General features: G+C 43.8%; 1 protein-coding gene across 4 annotated transcripts in view; it reads left to right on the top strand.

Moving 5' to 3' along the window:
• Positions 1 to 26,813, top strand: part of SH3BP4 (SH3 domain binding protein 4) — a 126,832-nt gene that overhangs the window by 52,741 nt on the left and 47,278 nt on the right. For 2 of the 4 annotated variants that reach the window (XM_014594253.3, XM_019492203.2), the window contains exon 2: positions 25,920 to 26,181. In XM_014594253.3, coding sequence (XP_014449739.1) covers positions 26,064 to 26,181 — 118 coding nt within the window. In that variant the 5' untranslated portion in view covers positions 25,920 to 26,063. Of the gene's footprint in view, positions 1 to 15,447; positions 15,594 to 22,948; positions 23,223 to 25,919; positions 26,182 to 26,813 lie in introns of those variants that run through there. The other 2 variants (XM_059727166.1, XM_019492206.2) reach the window with 2 other exon arrangements.

The raw sequence follows: 26,813 nt of genomic DNA, 5'->3' as shown, positions 1-26,813 counted from the left end.
AACAGCAAGCTTGTGACCTGTTTGAGCAAGTCACCAGATTTTGGCTTCAAGAGTTGTGCAGTAAGAGTGAGATAAGGAAGGGCCTGCTGACTCGGGGGGTATTATACTTGCATAGAAATGGTTGCATTGCTGCACATCATTTGTAGTCCTCTAATACAGGCTCACAGTTCTAGCACAGAGAAAGTTTTGTGCCAGTGTAACTTGCCAGAGGACGCTGTAAGCGCTAGTGTAGCTAAGCTAAAGCAAAAGAACATCTGCATAGGCAAGCTTGTTGTAGAGGCTTGGAGAAGAAAGCTTCTCATTCTGTTTAGTGTAGAGCATTGGGTGCAGGGGGTAGTCTGGCCATGGATGACGCCTGAGACTAATCTTGCCCTACGCTCACAGCCAGTTCTCCAAGTACAGTACTGATGGTTGAAGCTCATCCCTTTAAAACTCATCCCTTTAAATGTAATGCCCTGAAATTCAGGCAGTGTCATCTGATTCATAATGTTAACTTGAGTCACTAGAATTTTTGTAACTGGAAACTGAAATAAAAGCATTGCTTTGTCTTTCAAGTATTCACTAGAATGAGCTCTTTGGGAAAAAAAATGCAGTGATGGTATTTAAAAAAAATTAATTCCTAGGCATGAAAAGTGATATTTACTTATGTACTAAGCTGATTAGATTTAGAAAGCACTTTCTCACTTCCCAAAATGTTTCAATCTGTCTTCATTTATATCAGAGCTCAAGAGCCTCACTTTCATAAAAAAAGAAGTATGGGGAGGGGTGCATTTGAAATAATAAAACATTATAAGGTCGAAATGTGTTTCAGCAGTGAGAGTTAGAATGAAATGATTGGATTGGTGGTTTGTTTTAAAGAAAGTGTATCTGGATTTTTGTGTGATCCAGCTACAGTGCCAGGACTTTGCTTCTCTAAGGGACAGAAGATGTTCTAGGCAGTAGTTTTATATGCTCTGAGGCCTTGTCTTCACTGCAGAAATGACCTGTTCTCTTTAACTAACCTAGTGCCTGCTGTTTAAATACTAAAAACATTGTCATCCCATTTAGTAAGTTCCCTACCCATCTTCCAGTTCCTCTACTAATCCCTTGTTTTCCAACTAATAATTACCTATGTGGCACCATATTAAAGCTTAATTGAAGTCTAGGTAGTTGAGATCCACTGGCCTAGACCAAGCAAAAGTAGATTTAAGCTTTCTAAGACCCATGGATAGACTTGAGGCACCCCTTGGAAAATGCCAGCTCTTAGTTTTCACTATTTTTTGCTTGAGGAAAAATAATACAGCAGAAAGACCACAACACGTCAGAATGGTTTTAACACTATGAATTCCAATTTGAAATCTCTGGGTTTAACTTGTAAATTGTGTTTGTAAATTTAATAGTGTTAACATTGTATAGCACCATGTGGCACCCTTAAAAGATCTCAGGGCACCCCAAGGTGTCATGGCATCTTGATTGAGAATCATTGGTCTAGCCTCTAGAACATCAGTTACAAGAAAGAAGGTGATCTGGTTAATAGTCCGCCCCCCCCGCCCCCCTTTAAGCATTTTCCACTTATCTTTATGTCTTTATTCTCGACTTCACTTTTTTTCTAAAGCTTTGCATATTGTTGAGAACAGCCTAACCGACCTGTAGCTGCTTTAGTAATTTTTCCCCCCTCCACTTCCCTAAGTATAGGGACTTCAGCTGCTGTTCTCCAATTCTAACTTTACTCTTATTCTTCATATTCACCTCATCTGTAAGGGGAGATAGTAATGCTACTTTTTTTTCCTAGCCTTTCTTTGCCCTCCTATTTACACTGTGAACTCTGTTAGGGAAGGAACAGTCTCTTCTTGTGTACAGTACCTGTTAGAAAAGGGCCCTGAGGCTATCACTGGAATATCATTAATGCAGATTCCCAGCAGCCACAAGTTTCTAGTTAATTACACAGTTTTGGAAATTTAATATAAATAGTCTTTGCCTTTTTGTGACCAAAATGTCTCCATGTTACTTGCTAAACAAAGCTAGAGAGTAATTTGCATTTGCATTCAATTTGCAGTTGTTGTTGTTGTCTTTTTCCCTCCCCCCCCATCCTTGCAGTTGGTGTTGTCTCTTTCCCTCCCACCCCCAATTCCCTTATCTACCTAAGCAGCATGTACACAGACAGAAGCACAGCTCCCCACTGTAACTCATGGCACTTTGCAGGAAGCTTCATGACTTAAAATGAGCCCCCAGACCCAACAGAAGTAAGCTGTTGGGGGGGTGGGGTCCTCCTTCCCAGGCCAGGCACTGTGTTCAGAATGGGGAGGGGGAAAGGGACCACAGGGGACTCCTTCTGAAGGTTCCCCAGCCAGGCTGGAGGGTGAGGTAGGGGGATTGGAGCCCCCACATCTGACAGAGGCTCCAATCCCCCTACCCCACCCTCCAACACAGGCTGAAAAAAACCCAGACCAGACTCCCTCTGCTCCCTTTCCCCCTTCCCATTCCAAGAGCAGCACTGGCACAGACAGAAGTTACTGGCACTGCACTGTTTTGGAGTGTCTTCATCTGAACCCCCAAGAAATGATGGTTTAGTTTTTTGCAGGGTCAGGCCCTTTTAAAGCACTCTGCAAGTATGTACTTCTGTTTGGTTGTGGATGTAGAGTGCTTTCAGGGGCCAGATCAGAAATAAACTGTCACTTCTGTCTGCGCCCTCTGTTCTTGAACCAATTGAATAGCTTTCTGCTTGGTGGGTCTGATCCATCCTCTTGGATATAACAACCCCACCAATACAGGTTATCAACCAAGTTCATATGGGCTGGACATTTCCAGAGCATGTGTGCGCAGCTTTCAGTGTGGAATCTTCAGCCCAGACTTGAAAAGCGGCCTTTGTGTTTATAAGGCACAAAGATGAATGGTAAATGGAAATTTCTTCCGTCAATCTAATTTAGGAAATCTGGTAGGTATCTCTTTTGGAAAGAGAGTCTTTCTTATAGATATGTGCCACAGGTGGTGCTTTGACTTCCAAAAGGGAAGATAAAAATGAGCCAGTATCCAATTGCTATACCATTTGTTCTGATTTTCATGAAAACTAGTCTTTATTCTAAAAAAAAATGGGACAGTGTAGCTATGTGTAAATGTTTCATTCTGCATTAAATTTGGGGTGAAATCCTGTGTTCTCTATTCAGGTCAGTAGGAGTCAATAGGAAACAGTTTTGCTTGTCATAATCAATAGTAATTCAGTGTGAGTGATTTTAAAATTTAATTAATTTAAAAATTAATGCAGTTAATTTTCAAAAAGCACCCAAATCACATTTTAAAAGTGATTTGGACTCCTAAATCACTTGGGGAAAATGAGAGGTGGGCACCAGCAAGTACTTTTGAAATCTTTATTCATTATTGACTGAATAACTGAGTAAGCATATCATCTAGTCAATAGTTTCTAGTTTGTGACGCTTGTTATTGATTGAAAACTAAATTGCTCTGTAATTCCCACATTCTCTCTACAATTTGCAATGTTGCTGCCTTCATAATCATTAACTTGGGACTAGGTTCATAGTGACCTGTAGGAGAATTTTGGTTTCACAGTGGTTACTTGATACAAGCAAGAATTATGAACAGTTTCAGGTGCAATTATGAAACGGGTATGAGAAAAGAGAAATCAAATAAATGACTTGCAAGAAGGACATTGCAGCTCTCAGTACCACTTTTTTCTCAAGACACACCACCTACAGTGGCTCTTTATCATGTTTCAGCCAATGTCTAGGGGAGCAGAAGTTTTAAGGGTGTACACATAAGAAGGCTGGCCAAAATGTTTTGCACAGGACAGTGGCCTTTTGACAGTGAAAATTTTGGGATTTTTTTTTCCAATTAAAAGAAGGAAGAACATTGGAAGACAGAACCACCACCACCCACCCCTTCAAGAGGGGCACATGCAAGGGGACTATTCTGAAACATGTTTGCTTTTAAATCAATGCCAACTGGTAGGATTAGCTTGAAAATAGGGCCTTGAGGTTAATAATAATGAAAGGACTACTTGGTTGCTATAATGAGGTGGGATTATCCTGTTGTCTCTAAAGGCAAAAAAGGGTATACAGTGTGATGAAGGGGACATCTCTGAGCAGGGTGGTGGGTAGTCCTGCGCTACCCCTGGAGGAAACAAGGAGATCAATCCTGTCTTGGTTGTAGTCACTCCCCTGTATGCTCCTTTCTTGGGAAAGTGATTCCTCTTGTCTCCCTGATTTTACTCAGGTCAGCAACTGTGGATGGTGAGGGAGGGTCAGAGCCAGCAGGCCTCTGAAATCAGTATATTTACTTGTGAGAGGAAGTATCAGATGCCAAAGCCCATAAGCCCTTGCTTCTCCCAAATGCCTGCAGCCCGTTGCAAACTGAGCAGGGAAATAAAACAGTCTTTTGCCCCTGTGAGTTCTTGCACAGCTGAATACTAGCTGTGCTCACAGAGCCCTTGGGGACACACTTTAAAGCAAGGGACATGTCTCATGGGCCTGACATTGCAATCTTCATGAACCTGGGGCAGAGCAAGTGATGTACAGCCTGCCCACACAGGCCTGCCAGTTCTTGTTTACAGGCTGCAAGGCTGAACTCAACTGGACTTTCTTTCCAAATCAGTTCTTTTCCAGTTACCATTTAGGATAATTTTCTTACCTGAAAAGACAACAATTTGTTCTCAAGCAAGTTAGTCACCACTGTGAAATTGCCACACCCCTCAAGGCTGCAAATTTAGCCTCACAGCCTGCAAAATAAAAGATGTGAGTCACCCAAGAAAAGTGAGCTGTAATACGCAACAGGGAAAATATTTTGTTACCTCTTCAATGAGAGAGAAGCTGACCACTGCCTACCAGATTCGGTTCAGTGTGTTGGATTCCTTGGTTACAGCATTCATCTTATTTATTTTCAATCTGTGGAACAACTTGTTCTGACAAACACTCACATATCTATAAATCAAATTCTCTCCAAGTAGAAACATTGGCCTGGTATGAGTTATTACCATAAATCAGTGGCTCAATCGAGCTAAAATTCATGTTAGCTATACAAGTACCTCCAATAGGATCAAGAAAGCTGGGATCATGGTCACCCCCTAAAAAAAAGTATCCCTGCTGCCAATGCATTCATAGGTGTTGGCAGCATGGATACTTGGACTGTAAGCCAGACAGGGACCATTTAATGTGCTTGTGCATTGTCTGATGTGTAGAACCCCAGCTAAAGGTATTATCACACACACTATGGGAAAATTTTCATTTATTGCAGGAGAGGAGAGAAATCAATACAATATGTAGAAAAGCTTGAGAGAGTCCAGAGGAGAGCCATGCACATGATCAGAGGGCAGGAGAGCAGGCCTTATGTTGAGAAGCTGAGAGCCATGGGACTCTTCAACCTGGAAAAGCGCAGGCCCAGGGGTGACTTAGTGGCTGCCTATAAGTATATAAGGGATGTACATCAGGATCTAGGGGAACGCCTGTTCACCAGAGCGCCCCGAGGGATGAAAAGGTCAAACGGTCACAAACTCCTCCAAGACCAATTTAGGCAGGACATAAGGAAAAACTTCTTTACTGTCTGAGCCCCCAAGGCCTGAAATAGACTGCCTCTAGAGGTGCTGCAAGCACCTAGTCTGGACTCTTTTAAGGAAGATTTGGATGTTTATCTTGCTGAGATCCATTGACCCCAGCTGACTTCCTGCCCCTGGGGCAGGAGACTGGACTCGGTGATCTTCCGAGGTCCCTTCCAGCCCCAGTGTCTATGAAATCTAGAGTAATATGCGTGCTTGTTTGTTTGTTTGTTTGTTTTAATTTGTGTTATTCAGCACCCAGTTCAAACGGCTTTATTTTTGCAGGTGTTCTTTGAGCCACTCTAGTTTGTCTATAAAGCCAGGTACTCAGCTGTTGTCAAATAGGTTCACTGAAGTTAAGTTTAGAGTAGAAGGGAGTGTTGGAGGGTGTGTTGCTACTGCTAAAGACAAAAGCTGTTCTAGTTTTTGCGTGATTTAGTCCTCAACCACCTTATTTTTAAAGGTCCCAGTTTATAAGACATTAAAATGTACAGTGAAAACACTGATATGATCATATCTATGGATTTGCAGCCACAGCTACTGTAGAGTCTGGTATGTTATAAAGCTTTGACCAAGGTATTTTGGCAGCAATCGCCGCCCAAGTGCAATGCGGTCAGTCCACTGATGGCAGCAAGCCTTGAGACTTAGTTAGACCCTTGGGTTGTAACTGGGGAGCTCGGGTTCTTATTGCTATCTTGAAAGTAATCACTGTTAGGTCTTTACTTGACCATTGACTCAATCAAAGGATACACACTTTTATCTCTTATTTTTTAAAAAGAGGTGGGAGAGAACTGGGGAGAGAGGATAATACTGTACATGTGAATTTGGAGATGGATTACTTCACTGGTTAAATTAGCAGTAGAATTTTTTTTCTGAGACACACAAGGAGACATAATACAAGAAAATTAATACTCTCTGTAAGTGGGAAATCTATTTAGATGCTGTAGGCCTCTCTGGGGATGGAGTAATTCATGGCCACAAGTTCCAATTTAAGGAGGATGACCTCTAACGAGTACAAGCAACTAAAATGTTACACTAGTTATTTCATGGCCTGAGCTCTAGGCCAATTATTTGGAGCCTTGTTGAGCTGTTTGTTAGGAGGAGGAGGAATTGGTAAGGGACATGTTTCCTCTGACATGATCCCATTTATTAATAATAAATGTGCACAAAGCCTTGTTTCCCTAATACAGTTCAACGGGAGGAAGTTTCCGTGCTCACAAAAGCCTCTTTCTCTAGCAAGCCCTTTGACCCAAGAAGCTCTGGTCTTGGGTGCCACTGGTTTGATCCCCTGACTCCTGTATGCACTCATTCCTAGGGAAAACCCTCAGCCCACGGGGCTTAATTTTGCTCAGGCTTTGCCTTGTCGCCAGTGCCTTGAATATTAGCTTCGGCATGTTTCATTTATCACTGCTCTTGCCATTTGACTTATAGGATACTTTCCCCCCATACCAGATTTAAAGACTGTGATTTGCCTGCAAGTCCTGTAGCATCAACACCTTCTTTCATCACCTCCTCTTCCCCTCCACTCCCCACCTCCAAAAAAATAATTACTAGCATTGATTTAAAGGAAGAAAAATAACCACAGGCTTTGGCAGGGCCTTGCCTTGCCTTGGGGCATAAGCTGACCACTAGCTATGAGGGGAGCAGGAGAGAACTGTCCCAGAGAATAGGATAACCCGTCGGCTGCAAACAGATGTCACATTTGTCCCGGAATAAACCATTTTATCCCAATACAAAGTTATTCATGTGTCTGTGTCCATTGTCCAGGGATACATCCTATAAAGGTTCACCAGATAAGCAGTACTAATGGTTTATCCCAGGACATAACCATTCAGATGCACTTTGTAATCCTTGGATTGCATCATTGAAGCAGAGGCAAAAAAAGCAGCAGTGTGTTCAGCCACTCACCAAACCTTGATCACAAGGTTGATGCATGCACACATCAATTCTGGGATATTTCTGTTCCAGGACAAATACAGGTATAGCTTATCTAAGGGCAAATGCAACATAACTGTACCTTCCTGTGAACCAACTGGTATTCAATACTGCTGGAAATGGGGTGCTGGGCTAGTATCTGTGGCAAATCCTGTCTGGCAGTTCATGTTCTCCTTAATTATTCTTTAAGTATTCTAATACCAACTTGCCCAATAGACTCGTGCTTGTCAACAGTACATATGAATGCCACACATTCATGTTAGGCATTAGGAACATCTGTGTTCTTCCCCCCCACCACCACTCAGTTAGAAATTACTTAAAACTAAATGAAATCCACATCAGCCTCCTCTTGTTATGATGTCACTAATAAGGCTCTTGGCCTGTTTGCTGGTTTTACATTTTGAAAAAAAACCTTTCCATTGACTTCCCTGCTTTCTACATCAGGCTCTCGCAAGAGGCTTAAACCCCAATTTGTGTAATGGAGCACAGAACTGCTAGTATATCTCCTCTCAGGGCTAATGTCCAACACATGGGGAACCTCACATGCAATTTAGTGCGCATTAGCATGTCACTAAAAACATGCTATTTAATTAATGCACATTAAAATAGGCTGATGAGCATTAAGTGGCACTTTTAAAACCATGCTCTTTAGTTAATGTGCAGTAAGACAGGCTCATGAGCATTTTCTAGTACCTCACAATGGAGGTTCTAGATTTAATGCGCATGCAATTTGTGAATAATGTAGATGCAATTTTACACTGTGACAGCACCATGGTAAAGCAGCAATTTTTATTCCACAGGATCTTACACTCAGCCCTCCCCCCCACCCCACCTCCCTATCACTGGGAACTGTAAAACTGTAAATGCGATTTTGTTTATAGGATGTGTATTAAAGAGGAGTTTGTGTTTGTGTTTGTTTGTGTCCTCATCTCCATCCACTCCTCGTGTGTGGTTAATGTTAGTTCAATTGAAAATAACCCCAGGGAATGAACCTCTTACTACTTTTTACTGCTTTTGTGCAGGATACAACTCTTACGCACATTCCTCGGAATTTAACTTCATTGTTTTCTTATTATCTAGGGCTTGGGATTTTACCCCAGTACATGTGCAGCTTGTCAAATGAGAGGTGGATATCTATTAGCAGAGACAGGAGTATTGTATACCAGTTTCTCTTGGCAACCAATTCCATGTGTTGTTTGTTAGTTTCTTTCAGTTGCTGTTGCTTACTCCTGTGTAATGGGGCACTGAGGTTTAATTAATGGGCTGTAGAAATGCTTTGAGATTTGTACTTGAAAGCCACTACATTAAATGCAAAGAATTGTGATGTTGGTGATTACAGCCTGTCCCTGTTCTGCATTTAAGCAATTAGCTGTTTTAGCTTTGCTTCTCTTTCCTCTCTGAGTTACCAAGATGGGGCCTATGCCTTGCTGCATCAGTAAGGTATGAACAGATTTGCTGTGGGCTGAAGCAGCACAGAAAAGAATGCTTTTACGTGTGGGATGGTGGCTACTGGGGTTTCTTATACTTCCACATTTAATGCCAGTTATTTAAATCTGAAAACTCTGGTAGCACAGTTGGCCCAAAAAGAAAGGGCACCAGGCTGGGATTTAGGGGCTGTGTGGGTTCTTTTCTCAGTCCAGACACTGACTTGTTATATGACGTTGAGCAATTTAATCCCCTCTTCGTGTTTCTGTTTCTCTGCCTGCAAAATGAAAGTAATGATGCTGGCTTCCATTTGCAAACAAGCTTTGAGTTCTATGGATGAGAACCACTGTGTGGCCGTAATTCTGAAGCAGTTTTCAAAACTTACAGTGAGTGCACAACCTACCTAAATAGAAAGTAGGTATACTTAGAATTCACAAAGACTGATTCCCACAATATGCTTTCCAGGAGGTTTTTTTAATCAGCATGTTTAAGTGCTTTCTGAAACCCTTCCTTAGCTTTTACCTACGGTAATGTCGTAGACAAATTCCTACCCTGATTCAATGTCTCTTCATATCAGAAGATCTTTAATATATATAGAGAGACTTTCTAATCTTCAGCACAATAAACACTAGCATTTTGGGGTCAAATCCTTTGAACAGAGCTTTGCCGATTTACCTTAGCTGACAGTCTAGCCATTTAGGTTGAGGCCTTTTAAAGCTGGTTTAAAATACAAAAATCTATTCAAGACTTTGGATCAGGCTCCAGAAATGTGATGAAAACAGCTTTGTAACTGGCTATTATTCTTCCATGGTGCTTTTGTTACTAATATTGTGTTTTTGTCAAGTTGATGGCTCTCCGCAGTATACTCCAAGTTGGCCAGTTCTAATACAGTGTTATATGATTGCTGCATTTGTTAAGTTATGAGTGATGCAGAATGGCATCTGTATTATCTTTTGCTAGACGCTGTGGTTCTCTTTCATTTAAAGGTTTGAAAGTGAGCAAAACTGATGAAACAAAATAGGCCTTTTAGTAGTTTACCATTGATGCTATTATAACTGTTGATGTTCCTCAGATATCTCTTGCTTTCAATACATTAAAACTTGTATCAGTTGGGATTGCTGCTGCTTTAATTAGTGTTACGCACTTCACCTGGTATCATTGGTAATCTCCATAAACTGACTTCTGTTAGCTACAGAGACTTCTCTAGCCAATATAAAGTGTGTTGATTGCCACTACTGTGCAGGCCGGGAGCGGTCCGAGGCCCTCGGGGGCGCGCGGCGGGCTGTGGCCATCAGCCCTGGCACGCGGGTCGGGGAATGCAGGCCGGCGGACTAGAATTAGGCACGGACGCGTAGCGGTTGATTAAAGATTATTTTACTTACACCGTAGATGGTCACGATGCAGGCAGGAAAACTTGCTTGAGTTGCAGTTACAGATAGGAAAGAAGAGCGGACAAGAGTTCTAATCTCGCGAACTCTAGCCCAATCCGGCTGAAGGCTCTAAAACCGCGAGCCCGTCATGTCAACCGAAGAAAACAACTCGGAGAAGAGCTCTGGATACACTCACACGAAGTTTGCTAGGCTCCATGGAAATTGCGCGCAGGGAAGGGGTTTGTCGAGGGATCGCGCTCGGCGACAGGGAGAGGCCAGAGGTTGATCAGACCCCTATAGCCTTCTTAAGGTACACGCTGGGTCCGTTAGGCTCCGCAGCGCTTAGAGTTCTTCACGAAACGTAAAGTCCTCCTCCTCCAGATGGTTGTGGAGTCCTCCAACTTGAGCGGAAACCGCTCAAGTCTCTTATACGGCTAGCAAGCCAATCGCTAGCCGCCACGAGGGAATAATTTAGAACTGGCCAATAGTGGGACACAAATTTGCATGCGGGTGGCGGGAACTTCTTTGCGCCGGGGTTTTCTCTTTGCAACTGAGAAATGCACCTTGCAAAGAAAGCTCCTCGTGGCGGGAAATAATTTAGCAGTGCTGAAGTGTGCGCACACACAAAATCACACCCTTGGGTTGTGACATCCCCCCTTGCTGAAGGCACAGCTGAATTATACCACACGCTCATCACTCAGGTTATCGAGAGCTCTTACCACGGGTCGCTGAACTAAACGGGTAAACACAAAATTAACTAACATAAGAAGTTCGTCCTCCAGGGATCGAATCAAATAATAACCAACACAAATACATATACACATAATCAGATTCATAACAAAGAACTGCACGATCAGGGCTTCAGTGGGCATCATGGCGAATTCGCGCATCAGGCCCTCACTTCTTCCGATGATGTTATCCTTCTTGGGGCTTCTCTTCGCCATGCATTCTGAATTCCAGATCTGTAAACAAAACTCTCAGAAAATAAGTTAACGTATATCAAAATATTTACAAAGTTTCCATGGAACTACACTATCATTTCTAAAACATATAATACAGGTGTTTGCTACCTCGAACTACCCTCTCTTGCACACTCAACTAGATGAAATTGTCGAGGAGTCATCGTCTAGTTCTTCTAGATAATGGAAACCTAACTCATAGGCCAGTTGCTATTGGCCTGTGTCCCCTAAAATCCGAAGTTGCCGCTTATTGAGTCCAGAACGCTGTAGGAGAAATCCAAACATGTATCGCTCTTCTGGTGTTCCCTGTGGCAATGATGGAAGATCGGATTTGCAATGTCTTGCGCCTTGAGCCTCGGTCGGGTGTCAACGTTCCCGATCACTGGATAATCTTGGCTCCATCAGGATACGCAGTCGTGACAACTGACGAAGAACATTACTGATGGGTTGGTTCACCATTGGGTTAAGCAGAATCCAGAGGACGACGATGTTCTTTCGCCCATAAACCTCAAGACAACTATCTATGCTGTGAATGGTTACTGGAACAGTTCGGTCGCTGGCCGAACTCTCGCGGGTTCCTCTGAAGCTCCACCCTTCTCTTCCGGTTCTTCCACGCGGTCTCCCTCTTGCTCAGCGCCATCTTGTCGTGACGTTTCAGGATTCTTTTTCGCAGCTGCCTCCCCGACCGCTCGAATGGCCATACGCAGCTGGGCTCTCAAACTTAAATTCTTTTGCATTAAATCAGTTACAGTACGAAAAGTTGCAGTTAGTACTCCCCCCTTGTCGTATTGTGGGGCCACCCTCTCATCCGCGGCGCGTTCCTCCGTCTCCAGATCTTCGCGGAGCTCGGATGGAAGCTCGCGACCCCTTAATCTAGACGCCAGCATAAAGGGAGCGAACCGGTCAATCGGCACTGGTTCTTCACTCTCCCGAGCGCATCTTAGGCAATGGGCACACTCCCGGGTGAGGGTCGGGTTTACTGCGCCCGCCGGGTTGACTCTGGCGAGGGACGCAATGTCGAGGGGCCTGAACAGGACCCGCTCATCACTCATTATACACCCGAATGCCGCGGGGTGAAAATACACTTCCCTCTCTTTCGGGGCTCCGTCTTCAGAAGCTCCCTCTTCTCCCTTCAGCGAAAGACGTCCGCTGATAAACTTTTCTCCCGTTCCGCCCACCTGGTGATAAGCGATATGCGCCTCCAGTTCCATAAAGTTTTCCACTTGGCATTTTCCACTGCGCCAAGGGCAGTTCTTAACTAATTCTAGCTCCAGCGTGCCTTCCCCTGATCCCATCCTCGTTGCCATGTGCGGGCCGGGAGCGGTCCGAGACCCTCGGGGGTGTGCGGCGGGCTGTGGCCAGCAGCCCTGGCACGCGGGTCAGAGAATGCAGGCCAACGGACTAGAATTAGGCATGGACGCATAGTGGTTGATTAAAGATTATTTTACTTATACCGTAGATGGTTGCCGTGCAGGCAGGAAAACTTGCTTGAGTTGCAGTTACAGATAGGAAAGAAGAGCGGACAAGAGTTCTAATCTCACAAACTCTAGCCCAATCCAGCTGAAGGCTCTAAAACCGCGAGCCCGTCGTGTCAACCGAAGAAAACAAATCGGAGAAGAGCTCTGGATACACTCACATGAAGTTTGCTAGGCTCCATGGAACTTGCGCGCAGGGAAGGGGTTTGTCGAGGGATCGCGCTCGGTGACACGGAGAGGCCAGAGGTTGATCAGATCCCTATAGCCTTCTTAAGGTACACGCTGGGTCTGTTAGGCTCCGCAGCGCTTAGAGTTCTTCACGAAACGTGAAGTCCTCCTCCTCCAGATGGTTGTGGAGTCCTCCAACTTGAGCGGAAACCGCTCAAGCCTCTTATACGGCTAGCGAGCCAATCGCTAGCCGCCACGAGGGAATAATTTAGAACTGGCCAATAGTGGGACACAAATTTGCATGCGGGTGGCGGGAACTTCTTTGCACCGGGGTTTTCTCTTTGCAACTGAGAAATGCACCTTGCAAAGAAAGCTCCTCGTGGCGGGAAATAATTTAGCAGTGCCGAAGCGCGCACACACAAAATCACACCCTTGGGTTGTGACAACTACCAAATAAAATAAGGCAATATCAGTGTGCGTCTGTTCATTTTCATTTCATAATGCAGCAATGCACCCATTTCCTATTTGAGGACGTTATGATGAACTTAACAGCAGCATTTTTTACTTGTCTGTCCCATAAACAGCATTTTTAAGGAACATGCTAAGTAAATAAGGAAAAATGGAATGTTCTTAGTTCATCTTTGTGATGGGAGAATATTATGCATTGTTCCAGAGCCATGCAGTGACATATGACAACCAACTCTTTGGGACTCTCAAGCAACTTAGGAGCAGAACTGACAGTTGTAAGCCAGTTTTAGGAGCTTTCAAAGTGGCTGCTTCCTGTGAGCCTCTTCTGCTTCTCTCAAGATGGTGATATATCACTCTCTCTCCCTCCCCCAGATGAGAAATCTTTGCCTCTTGCAGTAAATACATTTCCTAAGGGCATGTTAATAACCCACTGGATGTTGCTGCATAGACTTGCAGACTTGAATGTAGTCCATGGCATGCAAAGGAGACAAAGTTGGGGCCCAAGCTGTGTGTGGAAGCTTGTTTGCATCTGTAGCATAGTTCTTGCCTTTCTTTTAAATGGAAGGCCTGTGGTAGCTTGTGATTCTATATGATATTATACCTGCTGTGCTGGACTGCAGAAGATCTTTGTTTCTCCTTCTGTAACCTTTTTAAGGGCACCCTCTCAGAAGCAGGTTGAAGGGGGAAAACTCTGAACTTCCCCTGCTTTTCCACTAGTGGAAAAAACATATGGTCATGGAGAAAAGACAAGCCAAAGGTGAAGTACCTGGAATATCTTGTCTGCTGTGTACTGGTCCATGTTTGCAATGAAACTGTATAGCTATATCAGTGCCCACAAAGTTACTGTTTTGGTCAAGATGCCATGTACTTGCCAATGTGACCTTGATCAAGTCACTCAAATCAACATTCAACAAATCAGTTTTTTTTCTCTCTCTGTCCTAGTTTCCCTGAAAACATGGGGATAATTCTTGTCTACCTCACAAGAAAAGGCTAAAGCTAAATTAATTAATGTTTGAGATATGCTGATACGGTGGGGGTGAGAGCTGAAGGGAGCAGGAGTGCTTCATCAGAGTTTGTGATATTGGAAACAAAGGTTTCATTGTCATTGACAGTGCTTGTAACATCACAGAATGATGCCTTTTGGCACATCTGGTTAGGAGGTACCAAGAAAAGTTTGGAGTGGGAGAGTGGTGGGAGAGAAGTTTTTTGTAAATGGTAAAGTCCTTTGTGCAAATTGCTCTTTCCCTCCTAGTTACTGGGGACCAGAGAATTAAGTTCCTATTTTGGCTTTAGTCCCCATCGGGTATTTGGTGACAGAAAGGGATGTTCTTTAATGGAGACTTGTCTTTTTTCCTAGCTGTTGAGCTATGTGGATTCGTCTCTTTCCAGGCTGTGAGGTGTGTTAAGGGAATTTTAAGCAGACTGCAAGTAGATGCCAATTTATGGTCTGCTCGGAATAAGTGTATGATGATTAAAATGGCTCTGCCCTGATTGCCACTAGCCATCCATAGCATCTGTCCCAGGTGGCCTATGACATCTTTGACCTTTTAAGAATACGAACATAGAGTTGCTGGTAAAATGAAGCACTGGAGGGCCTCTCGTTTCAGAACAGACATTTGAATCACATTCCAGGCCTATGAGGAAGTCCAATAAAAAGCTGCTCTTGAATTTTCCACCTCACCAAGTAATTTTGGTGTAGGTGTTATTTGTCTTGTGAAATATAATAATATAGTCAGCCTGCTTTTTATTTGATAGCCTCCTATATGTACAGAAGTGGTTAGACACTCTAAGAGAGGCCAGGGCCACATTTTACTAGCCTCAACCTAGCAAAAGGTTCACTGCACGAGAGTTCACAAGCCAAGTGACAGCAAAGGACAGATGGAGAAGCAGAGGCACAGAGGGGCAAGGTGACTTGTCCAAGGTTATTCTACCAGTATGTGCCAGAGCCAAGGACAGAACCCACTTTCTTGATTGCCAGTTGAGTAGCCTATGCTATTCTGCCTGGACAGTATTTTGTCTGCAGGACACTCATACACTGGCAGGGAGATGGCTTCATTATTGAAGATCTGTATGTGTTTCTCTTGCTAATTTCAGAGAAATCTGATTTTAAAAACTCCCATATACAGGAGCAAGGTGGACTTCAGATTCAAGCAGTGGACCGGAGTGAAGTATGTGCAAGGATGTTTCAACACAGTGGGAGCTGAACTGTAAAATCTTACTGATATGGTAGATTAAAATGTATTCAGCAGGATCTGGAACTACCAAGAAAAATGTAAGAGTATTTATTGGTCCTTGTTTAATGAGCATACAATGTAAGCAGCAGATGCTTTATACTATAGCATATTGATACAGAGTTTTACTGAGCGTGTGGAGTCTGGCAACATCAGTATTTCAGCACCTCTGCTACAAACAACAGCCTTGTTTAAAAACAATCCAGAATAATTTTATGGTTTTAGATGTAGAGAGATCTACACGATGGATGGGTGACTGAGAAAAACATTTGTTGGTATAAGATGTAGCTCTGCTAGGGGGGATTGCCAGTGTACCTAACCTGACAGATTTTTCATACTGTTTACTAACCCTAAATCCCTACAGGATAGAGATGACCAACCATTTGGGTTGGTCTAATAAAAGATATCAAATTCACCCAAGGAACCTTGTCTGCCTATGGCCTTAGACCAACACGGCTACAACCTAAACCTCTACAGGATAGAGATGATTTTTGTCTCACTCCCACTCCTGCCATAGACGGCATCCTCCAGAAACTGACTGTGAGGCAGTGCTTATTGATTGAGGCTGAAGAGTATCATATGCCCCACAGTGGGACAAGAGTGTTGAGGTTCTGGTTGAATACTGGGATCAGCACAGCTCCTCCACTCAGTCCCTTGAAGTACAGCACATATTCTGTGTCCTGGAATTTCTTGCCAGCAAACTGCTGGGCCCAATCCACAGCTGAGATAAATCAGTGTTACTGACTGTGATTTTGCTCCAGCTGAGGACCTGACTGAGGCCTGGGATGTGCTTGAAGGGCTTTTGTTATTATAGATTTAGCAGTGCACTATGCCAGTAGTGTCTTAGTGTGGGGGTAGCTTTTACTGGCAAAAAAAAAAATAGCTTTCTTCCTTTACTTGAGCTACACTAGCAAAACTATAGGAGTGTATAATGGCACCCACACTGTTTGTGGGCATAACCATGTCTATCACAGTTCTCACCTTATCATAGCTGTTACTGGCAAAAGTTGAAGGTATCAGCCTGGCCCGGGAATCCAGTACCAATACTGGTGACACTCACCAGGTGGGGAAACTAGTAATTAGCTAGACTTTGCTGTCTTTTGGGCTTTCTTTTCTGCAAGCATGACTGCTTTCCTCATATCCCTGTATTTTGCAACAGCTGTTTCACTTGAAGATGTACATGCCTCCTTAAAAAGCATTGCCACTATTAAGGCTTTAACTTTCTTAAAGAACATTTGGGGTTTTTTTCCTGCACTGGTTTTTGGCAGCATCTGGTAGTGCAGAGCTGTAACTCCTGCAAGTTACTGGTAAAAAGAAAAGAAACTTAGATAATGGATAAAAATCCTTTTGTATAAGTTGGTTCAGCTCAGAGTGTGAATTTCATTATTGCAATTGAGCTTCTAATCTATATGATGGATGTCTTATTTTAGTGCACTGCCAAATGGCTAGAATAGATGTAGAAACTAGCTTAGTTGTTGAGCAAACTCCTCGAGTTGCTTGGTTGGGATTCTGGTATAAATCAAATGGGAGAGCTCCTTAATGCCCATTCTAGTACGATTACTGAATTTCAGATCATTAAGCACTTTCTGGATTGTGAAGGTTGCATCCACCTTAAACCTTATAGATATGATATGCTTGCTTGCATTAGACCATTAGAGGTCTCTGGTTTATAAACCATTCCAGACAGCTTATGGCCCCTGGTAAACAAGTGAACAAGGCTGGAGTTGGATCTGCCATTGGAAAATCATTCTTTCCTTTTTTTGCATTCTGCCTATTAGAGGAGGGCTAGGCTACTTGGCCCCAAGTTACGAATAAAATTTCAGCATCTGTGAGTCTGGATGTGCAACTTGCAGGAAAATACATAAAATGGACAGACCAGACCTGGGTTCCCCCATCTTCCCGTTTAGCCCTTCAATTTCCTTCTCTCTTTCTTGAGTGGGAAACACTTTAGTAAATGTTTCCTGGACTTTCAGACTTGCCCCAGGTATCAGGCAGGCAGTCAGATATTCTCTCTTCTCTTCTCATACCTCTCTGGGGTCCCTCTGTTGTATTGTTTTGGATACTTTGGTCTGTCACCCCATGTCCTTCACTGACAAGAGGTCAGATCTACCCACCAAATAGGACATGAAATGTCTTATGACACGTTCTTTGTTCCCCTGATTCATTCAGGGTGCTGTTTATTGCTTTGGGTAAATAGCTTTGGTGTGTTTTTCCTGTTCTATTTTAAGGTCTTTTGAAGGAATATGCATACAATTGTCTCCAGCCCCAACTGTGTATCTGATTTCCAAACAAGCATTCTTCCCACTGTAGAGCCCTGTGGTTTTTGTTTTTGTTGTTGATTGTCCTGGCTGGAGGTGTTAAATAAATTCCAGATGGTTGTCTGCCTTACATCTTGAGTTTAAAGAGGACACGACTCAGGTTGGTTTTGCAGTTCCAGTTTCTCTCACATTCAAGTTCTGCAGCAGGTCCCCCAAAACTATAAGATTCTTACATGTGTGCCATATGCACATGCTCTATCTAGTCTTCAAGTTTCTAGTATGTAAAGGAGCCACATTTTCAAACTTCTTTACACTCAAACATAATGTCTAGAAACTTATAAAAGACTCTCACATAATCACTTAAGTCTGGAAGATACGATGGGAAAACGCAAGCATTGTATCATGCCATACAATGTAAAGAGTCGTCATTGCAAGTTTATAATTACCCTGATCAAACATGAACAGTTGATGGCTTGAGAGAGAGGTAGTTAACTGTTAGTCCAAAGTCAGGAAGAAGGCAGGGCAGAGTGGCACCTTTAGAGACTAACTCATTCTGAAAGGCATATGCTTTTCCAGGTGACATGCTTTCAGTGGATTGACACTGATCTGTCTCAGGGCACATGTGAAACTATGCAAAGTTATGCAAGAAGGCTTCCCATAAAGCAGTTATTCTGCCACCCATTTCCTTGTGCTAACCGGTCATGGGGCACATAATACCTACCAAGTTTCAGGGGTATAGGTTATAGCCATGTTGGTCTAAGGACATAGGCAGACAAGGTTCTTTGGGTAAATCCAACATCTTTATTAGATATTTTATTTTATAGGGTAAATCCAATATCTTTTATTAAAATTTAGTTGGTCTTATAAAAGGTATTGAATTTACCCAAAGAACTTTATCTGCCTAACTATAACTACAACTTTATCTGTAACTATACCTACCAAGTAGCTCAACTCAAACTGCTGAGGCTGATTGCATACCATGTTTTGATGGAATTTGTTTTTTGTACAGGAGTTGATTAAAACTGGGATTGTTTTAAGAGACGTCTCATTGGGAGCAGCGGCAAACTTGAGACGGCTTTTTTTTCAGGTGAACCCTCTACACCATCTCTAGTGTTCTCTTTTGAGTAATTGTAGCTTGCATATTCAGTCAGGCTTCACTTGACAGTCAGGCTCGCTGATATGCAAGATATGGGTTGGCACTGTCAGGTGTGTCTTGTGGTATGTGGGGGATAGCTAACTGCAGGGCAGCAACAGATCAGATCTGCGTTTCAAAATTGTCAGATGTTCTCTAGCCCTTTAATATCTCTATTTTTGAGAGAGATTTCTACCGTAATCATTACACTTCACTATGGTGTTTAATCAGCAGGCTATTACAGTCACATTCCATGATATTACTCATAGAAAAATTATTGCCCAATGCCAGCCACATAGTAGAGATGGTAAAGGTCACACCTTTATGTTCCCAGCAAAATAATGCCAGGTACATTTGGATTAATTGTCTCTTACTTTGTCAAGCACATACACGGTTTATGTTTACTTTTTTCAAAGCAATTGCTTATCACAGCACTTAACTTCAACATCTTCCTCCTCGTTTTTTTGTTGATGGATGTTCATTTTATTCAGCCTTAGAGTAGGGGGTAGCAAGGCAGCAGATCAGGGAGAGGTCAGGGAGTAGAAAGCAAAGTAGTAGATCAGGCAGGGAGCACAGGGAAGGAAATGGGAAGCAGAGCAGAGCAGCAGATGGGGAAGTAGAAGGGGATCAGACTGGCATCCTGGGGAGGTTGCCATGCTGATTTGTGGCATGCTTGCCCAAAAGGTTTACCCCCACTGCCTTAGGACTTTCCTGATCCAAACCCTTTGATAAACACAGTGTGTTGAAACTCTAGTCAGTTTATTTGAAAATCTCCAAGTTCTCATTCTGGAATGCTGGCGGTAGAGCTCAAAATAGTCTTTAAAAGAAGTTTGCACAAAAGTTTGGAGTTCTCCATTCCTTTCCTCTGTCAAACCTGTCTGCATCATTTGCTCCCTTACAATTAACTGCATTCCAGACATGCCTACATGAGAGATTGTGGGGAAGCGCATTGGAAGAAAAGTGTCTTATGTTTGAACTATCAGCCCTGAAATGTAAATTTTCTCTCATTGCATTCCAGGAAAGGGCATGTAATCCTTCAGGGCACTCTTCTCCTCCCTCTGCCATGATGGATACTGCTCAGGTTAGCAATCGGCTGCAGCCGGGATAAAAAGCTTTTTGACAGTCCAGTCAAAAGCTTTTCATGTTTGCTATCATCTTGTCTTTCCTATCAAAGCCCAGCCATCTCGGGAATTTGATTCCTGCATGTCCCGTCCCCTACATGCCTTTTTTTCCCTACTTGTGAAAAAAGAAAATAGCAGTGTAAGAATTGCCTTCCCTGCTGATTCGCACAATGTGAAGAGAATTTCTAATTTTGGTATAACTCATCTTCTGCCTGAAATAGTGCAATTAATGAGAGTGCTGTGGAAGCTGTTAGAAAGGCAGTGCTGGCCCTTGCCTGGCCTCCAGGAAGTGTGGGGTCCAGTTCTATTTCTGCTCCGTTACCTTAAGTCTTTCTGCTCTGCTTCCCATTGCTCTTTTGTCAGAAGCTCTGTGGGGGCAGGAGCTGTCCTGCTAGATATCCACACACAGCCCCCAGCATAATAGGACTCCAGGGTTGGAGAAGCTGTTGGGTGCTTCCCAAGGAAAATTACAAATTATACCAGGGACAGCTGGCTACAATGGGAAGGAATTTAATCTGTGGGAGGATGGGATGTTGCTAAGTTTCTTGTAAAAACATTTCATTCTTCTTCAGCAAGAGACTGGTTAAAATTACCCTAAGCAAAAATAATTTCTTCCGGGCTACAGGGTAGGTGGAGAACCAGTGCTAAGGATTTTTCTCTGCAGTGGAATTACACTTTGGTTTGCTATCCAGTGTGAAGTCTCAAGAAGAAATTTGGCTCGGGCAAGGAGCACTTGTGCTGCTGCTTCCCCTCTTCCACACAGCACTGCTATCTGCAGCAGGCTGGAAGCCTGGCTGAATTCCTGTTTGCAGCCTGCATGCTTAGCAAGGGCTTTGTCTGCCTTCTTGTCTAAGGGCTTGTGTGGCCCTGGTTTCTAAGTGTTCATGTCTATATGTGCTCCAGAAGATGCTTTGACCAGTTGAGCAGGAGTGGTTCTTGGTCCTCTGTGCATCATCAGCAGGGATCCTGGTTTTCTGAGTTTAAAAATCATAATTTTTCTGATTCCAAAGCAATTAGGAAGCCTGCCAATACCTCAATCACAATTATAAAATTAATTCTAAATACTTATAAATGTTGACATTTGATTTGGGGTTTTTTATCATGGAAAAATCAGAGCTCCCCTTGCCCCCTTTGCTCACCAGGACATGGGTCTAGCTGCAGCTGTCCCCCCTCCCCCCAGCCAGTGCTTTGTGGTGCTGAGCAGCCTTGATATGTGCAATGGCAAAGTGACCCTGCTTTCCCAGCAGCAGCAGGGGTGGCAACGCAGAGTTGTGCCCCTTGCAGTGCCAGGCAGACAGGGGTTGCTTCACCATGGCGGCATGGGGCTCACAGCAGTACCAATCTTCCCCACCCTGCTCTGCCCTGCTGTGCTGGTTTTTGTCTGTTGGGCCGTGGAGCCCCTGGGGAAGGGCAGCATGGTGAGAAGCCTGAGCCTTGCAGCAGGTAGCCTGCACGCACGCCACACACAAATTTGGGTGGCACGTGCCTCCCATGCCCCGCCAGGCATGCACGCAGCTATGGGGAGCCAGCCCCCTGCTATCCCCTGGTTGAGCCACCCGCAGCCCAGTCCTGCTCCCTGCCCAGGCCACGTGGCCACACATTCCAGCCCCGGTCCCCAAGCCTCATGTACTGCCTGGGCTGGGCAGCACCCCTAGCCCGAGCCCTGACCAACTCCCTCCTTCCCTCACTATGGGTGCCTCAATCCCCTTCCCGCCAGCCTTACCTATAGGGATCTGCTTTCCAGGCTGCCTGGTGGCCATGTGCATGTGTACGCACACACGTGCACGTGGCACGCCCTGCCAGTTGCCCTCCTCCCGCTGCCCCCAGCCCCTTGCAGGCTGGAACTCTGCCAGCTAGCAAGGGGAAGCCCACTGTTTCCTGTGTTTTTCTCCTTTAAAGGAGAAAAATCCAGATTTTTCTCCTTAAAATTAGAAAATCTGGGGTTTACCACATTTTTCCATTGTGAACGGAAAACCTGGATTCCTGAACATAAGTGTTGCAAATGGGACCACTTGGAGGGTGACTTGAAAAGGGTACTTACTGCTCATTCTGCAAGCATCCCAGACTGAGTTAGTTCTGTCCTCCTGGTTTTGGAACCTTTATCTTGACTAGTACTGAATGAAGTGACTCTTGCGTAGAGATGTGTTTCTTGTGCCTGATGCTTTCCTAGAGTCTACTTGTGAGAGGCACCACTTTCTCCAAGAGTGTTGTAGGAAACTCCTTCCTCCCCTCCCAGTGGCTCTGGATACTCAAAACTACTCTGCCCAGCAGGCTAGTTGAATCGATGATCAGTCCTTATGCCTCTAGAAGGGGAAGGCTGCTGTCTCCTTTTTCCTTTCCTTGTTCCTAATTCTGCTGGTACCTGCATTTAAAGGTCTTGCCAGAGGACATCCCAGATTCCCTTGTGAAATCCTCCCCACCTTCTGGTTCCTAGGATTGTGTGGAGGGACATTTTCGGCAGATAATTGCTCTTAGGTGTTAGACTATATGTTCCTGTCTATTTAAGGGTTAATTCAGTGGTGTCTTGCTGAGGAAAAAACAAGAAGGGGAGGAGAATGCTGCAGAGATTGAAATGAAAAGCTGTTAGCAAGGAAAGAAAAAACCCTTGAATGGGATTGTGCTGTTAATTAACCTAAGAGCCCAGTGGGGATAGTTCCAAACTAAAAAACTATCCATCTGTGGCAAGCTGTAACTTCTGAGCTTGAACCCTTCAGACAAAACCAAGGCAGCAAGGGTTAACCATTTGCCTCTGAGAGTTTCAAGGCTGATTAAACCTAGGATGGGCTACTTCAGCTCAGGTGAGTTGCAAGAGGACTCTTTCAATCAAGTGAGCACCAGAGCTTTTCAGCGTGCACTAAGCAGACAAATGAGGGATCAGATCCTTGCAGGGGCCCCGGCAGAGCGGAGAACTGGCTTTAAATCCAGTTAGCATCCATTTGGCACCACAGGGCCAGAACCCAAGAGAGGGTACTTTTAAGATGACTAATCAGAATGGCTTCACCTGATTTGGTTGGAGTCTCCAAGAGAAGGGAAAGGAAAAAAGAAAGCTTAAGTCTATATAAGGCCAAACAAAAGAAGGGGATGCTTTTCTGTCATGCTGTTCTGCACTGAGATCAATGGTGAGAGGGAGATCTAGATGAGACCTCTCTCGAATCAGTTGTAAGTATTAACTCTTCCTCCTTCCTTGCAACAGTTTTTTTTTTTTTTAATTTTATTTTACTCTATTGCTATTACCCATTTAGAGAATTCTAAGAACTGCAGTTTTCCATGAGCCTCTATTCCCTTCCTTTGATGTCTGGGCTCCTCCACAAGTAAACTTTTGGGGCACCTGAGGTCATCCTGCTTGCAGGATAGGTATTACCAGTGAGATGGTCTTGTTTGTCCTAATTAGTATAACTTAAGACCTTAGTTGAAGTTTGGATGCTTTCCTAATTGTTCTTCTTATCTAGCTGACAGTAAATCGGGAGGTGTCCAGTCCTGGCTGGAGATGACAGAAAGGGCAAGCTGGAGAGACATCAGAGGCACAAGGAGCTTGTGTTGTGCTTCTCACTATTTCTTTGAGGACAGTGAACAAGTGAAACTTTTTTGCTCTGATCATGAATGTGGGACGATAGACAGTTTTATGCATGACCGGGGGAAGTCAAGATATGGGTTTCTGTTCTTGCTCTGCCATTAAAAAGATAGCTGTCTCCTTTTATTCACTGCAAAATGGACTTACGGCTTGAATTGTTAAGTAAAAGATTTAGTGGAAAACTAGCCATCACTAGCCTAATCTTCCTGCTACAAGGGAGAAAGGGCTGGGATTTTTACTGGAGTTCTTCTCTCTCTGTGTTTTTCTCTGTTTTCAAAAAAGTTTTGAATTGCATCCCTGAAGCTCACAAGAATATAAAGTTACTTACACTTTTTGGCTGCTAGGTGAATATAGAAGCAGATGAAGAGGCAAGTATAGTGCCTGGTGTGGATGTTCAGGTAATTGTCTCTCTTAAAATGAACATCAGACTGAATAATTGGGAAAGCAAGTGTCCATGCATTTCAGTATGTGCCTCTGGGTAGGGAATGGGGTTTTATTCAATTTTTAAACAAAAAAAAGTTGATGCAGGAAATGAAAGCCTGATGTCATTGTTCTTCTCTTCACCTTCTGCTTGCACAGTTAACTGACATGTAGACGGGTTCTTTGAGATGAGCCCCCTTCCCTTCTTCAACAGAAAAAAATATTGTTTGTTGCCATAGCATTTAGTCTGGTTGCCATGGGGAAAAAGAAGGCTTAGGTCCCCTCTGTTACAGCTTTGTAAGGGAAGAGGGCAGGGTTGCCTGTTTTCCTTGTTTTGTTTTTCTAACAATACATTGTGAACAGAGAAGTCCCATGCACATGCAGAGTTAGGCACTCTGAACACGGCTGTTAGGAGAACCTGGAAGTCTTTGTTTTTTTTCTACAGTTTTAAAATTTTAAACTTAATGAAAAATTCGGGAGGGTGCAAATGAAAAAGCAGAGATTGGCACCAAGTGGTGTCCTCAGGAATACGCTGGAAAACTCCTCTCTTTAGAACTGTTGCATCTCTTCTTGACAGGCCACTTGGCAGGGTCTGGAAAAGGCTGGAAAAGCAGTTCGGTTTTCAGATCGGAGGCAAGATCTGTTGGCAAAGCAATGGGAGGAAGCTAGCACATAGTACTGTCTCCTCAATAGCTGCTTTCTATGACCTTGGCAAATTAGTAAATAAGCCATTGTGTACTGCTTGTTCCCCATGAGGAGACAGCAGATATGAACATGCATTCACACTCTCCTCCCTTGCATTTTTCTACCTGACAGTGTAAAGAATGCCAATGGTTTTTGTGCCAACCAGCTTCTATTTCTTATAAAACAGTTTCAGCTTGTACCTGTTGTTTGCAGCCAGTTGCTTATTGACTGCTAATGTGAAAGCACAGTTGCTCCCCCTGCTCTAACTTCAAATACAGCTATAAAGTGTGGTCTGTTTGTTTGCTGTCCCTGAGATCACATCCTGTGCTGCCTTTCCATGGGCTGTTTGTTTGTCAGTGGGACTGCCCAGCACTTTAGCCTGCTAGATGCATGAAATTAAATACAAAAACAGGGGGGTGCTGGAAAGCTTATAAATATTCCACAAAGCACTGGAGCACTCCGGTGTTAATTTTCATCAAGAAGCAACTTCAGTGTCAAGAACATCCTGGTACTTAGTAGATGGCAGAGGGAGCATGGTTGAACATGCAGAAAGTAGCTGTGGGAACTCTGAGTCATCTTGCCTAATTGGTGTCCCAAGATGCTGGCCCCATCTCTGAGGACTTCCTACATTTTGATTCAGGTTCAAGACATCTTACAGTCCTATAAAAAACTGCGAGTTCCATTAAATACAAAGGAGGGCACAAATACCTGCTGGGAGCAATGCAAATGTTAGTCTGGTACAAGTGTTCACCTCTGACAGAGAACTTTGGAACCATTTTTAATTTATGTTTGTTTTGGGAACATTGTGGGGACCCACTGTGCTAGTCACTGGAACATGTAGATGACATAGAAATAGACAGTGCCTAACCAGGGGAGCTTAGCAGCCAAACAGATGAGACAGAAAATGATGATGGCAAAGCTGCTGCTATTCCCACTTCAGACTGACATGGCTAACAACCTCTTATTTTACAGTAGGGAGAGGGTTAAGTACCAAGCCATGGTTGTCTGTAGAGTTTATACCCGTGCTGTCAGCTGAATCCGAATTTCTTTTGCAGTTCAGCACTATGCTGACAAAATCCCATCCTTTCCACAATTAGAGGATTATTTTGTAGAAACAAGTTGTCAACACTTTGGAGAGTCAGAGCCCATAGTAATAATGTTTTATTCTCTATTCCTTTCAGATTTTTCTGAAAGTTGCATCTCAACACCATCCTCTTGACAGCCAGCATTGCCCACACTGGATGGCACAGCGACTGCTGAAAGAGCCCCTCCCAGGACAAAATATGACCCATTAGCATTTCCCAGGACAGCGCAAGGGTTTCAAGATGGCAGCCCAAAGGATTCGCGCAGCCAATTCCAGCGGCCTCCCACGGTGCAAGTCTGAGGGAACACTGATTGACCTCAGTGAAGGGTTTTCAGAAACCAGCTTAAGTGATGTCAAAGGTGAGGGGCATTATTCTGTATTTGGTGACAAGGTTTGTGTTCTAAATATGGGGCCCATGGTCTTAGGTGCTGCATGCATACATAGTGAAGACCATCTCAGAAAAGACAGATGGAAGGTGTGGGAGCAGCAAGGCTGGTGGTGACGTGACTTTTTTCTCTTTCCTGAGTGGAGACCTAAAAGGTGAAATAGCTTTCTAAGCTCTTGTAGAGGGTATAGTACAACTGGGAACTGAACCCAGATCTCCTGAGTGCTTGTTCAGGGTCTTAACTTCAGTAATGGTATTTCTGAGAGCCTGGGGAGAGGTTTGGTGTTGTACAAATAGTGGTAACTGAAACATTTTGACACGTGAGAAGAAATAATGGGAACTTTGGAACCCTAACTCTGGAACACCTTGCCAAATGCACCTCATTAAGGCGGGACCAATTTATAATGAAGTCCCCAAGCTCAATATTAATTTATTCTGCTCCATCAGCAGAATAAACCTTCTCCTTTCTCTACTTTGCCTGCATGGGACATGTGGTCCTTTGCCAAACTCTAATAATTGCCTCCTTTGTAGTTAGTATCAGGTGAAAACAAGAGTTCTTGTGATGCATCAGCTGCTGCTTACACAAACAGCTCTGCATTTTCATAC

This window comes from Alligator mississippiensis, chromosome 4, assembly GCF_030867095.1.
Source record: "Alligator mississippiensis isolate rAllMis1 chromosome 4, rAllMis1, whole genome shotgun sequence".
Lineage (NCBI taxonomy): Eukaryota > Metazoa > Chordata > Crocodylia > Alligatoridae > Alligator > Alligator mississippiensis.
Note: the sequence above shows the minus strand (reverse complement) of the source record. Positions and strands in the feature narration are given on the sequence as shown.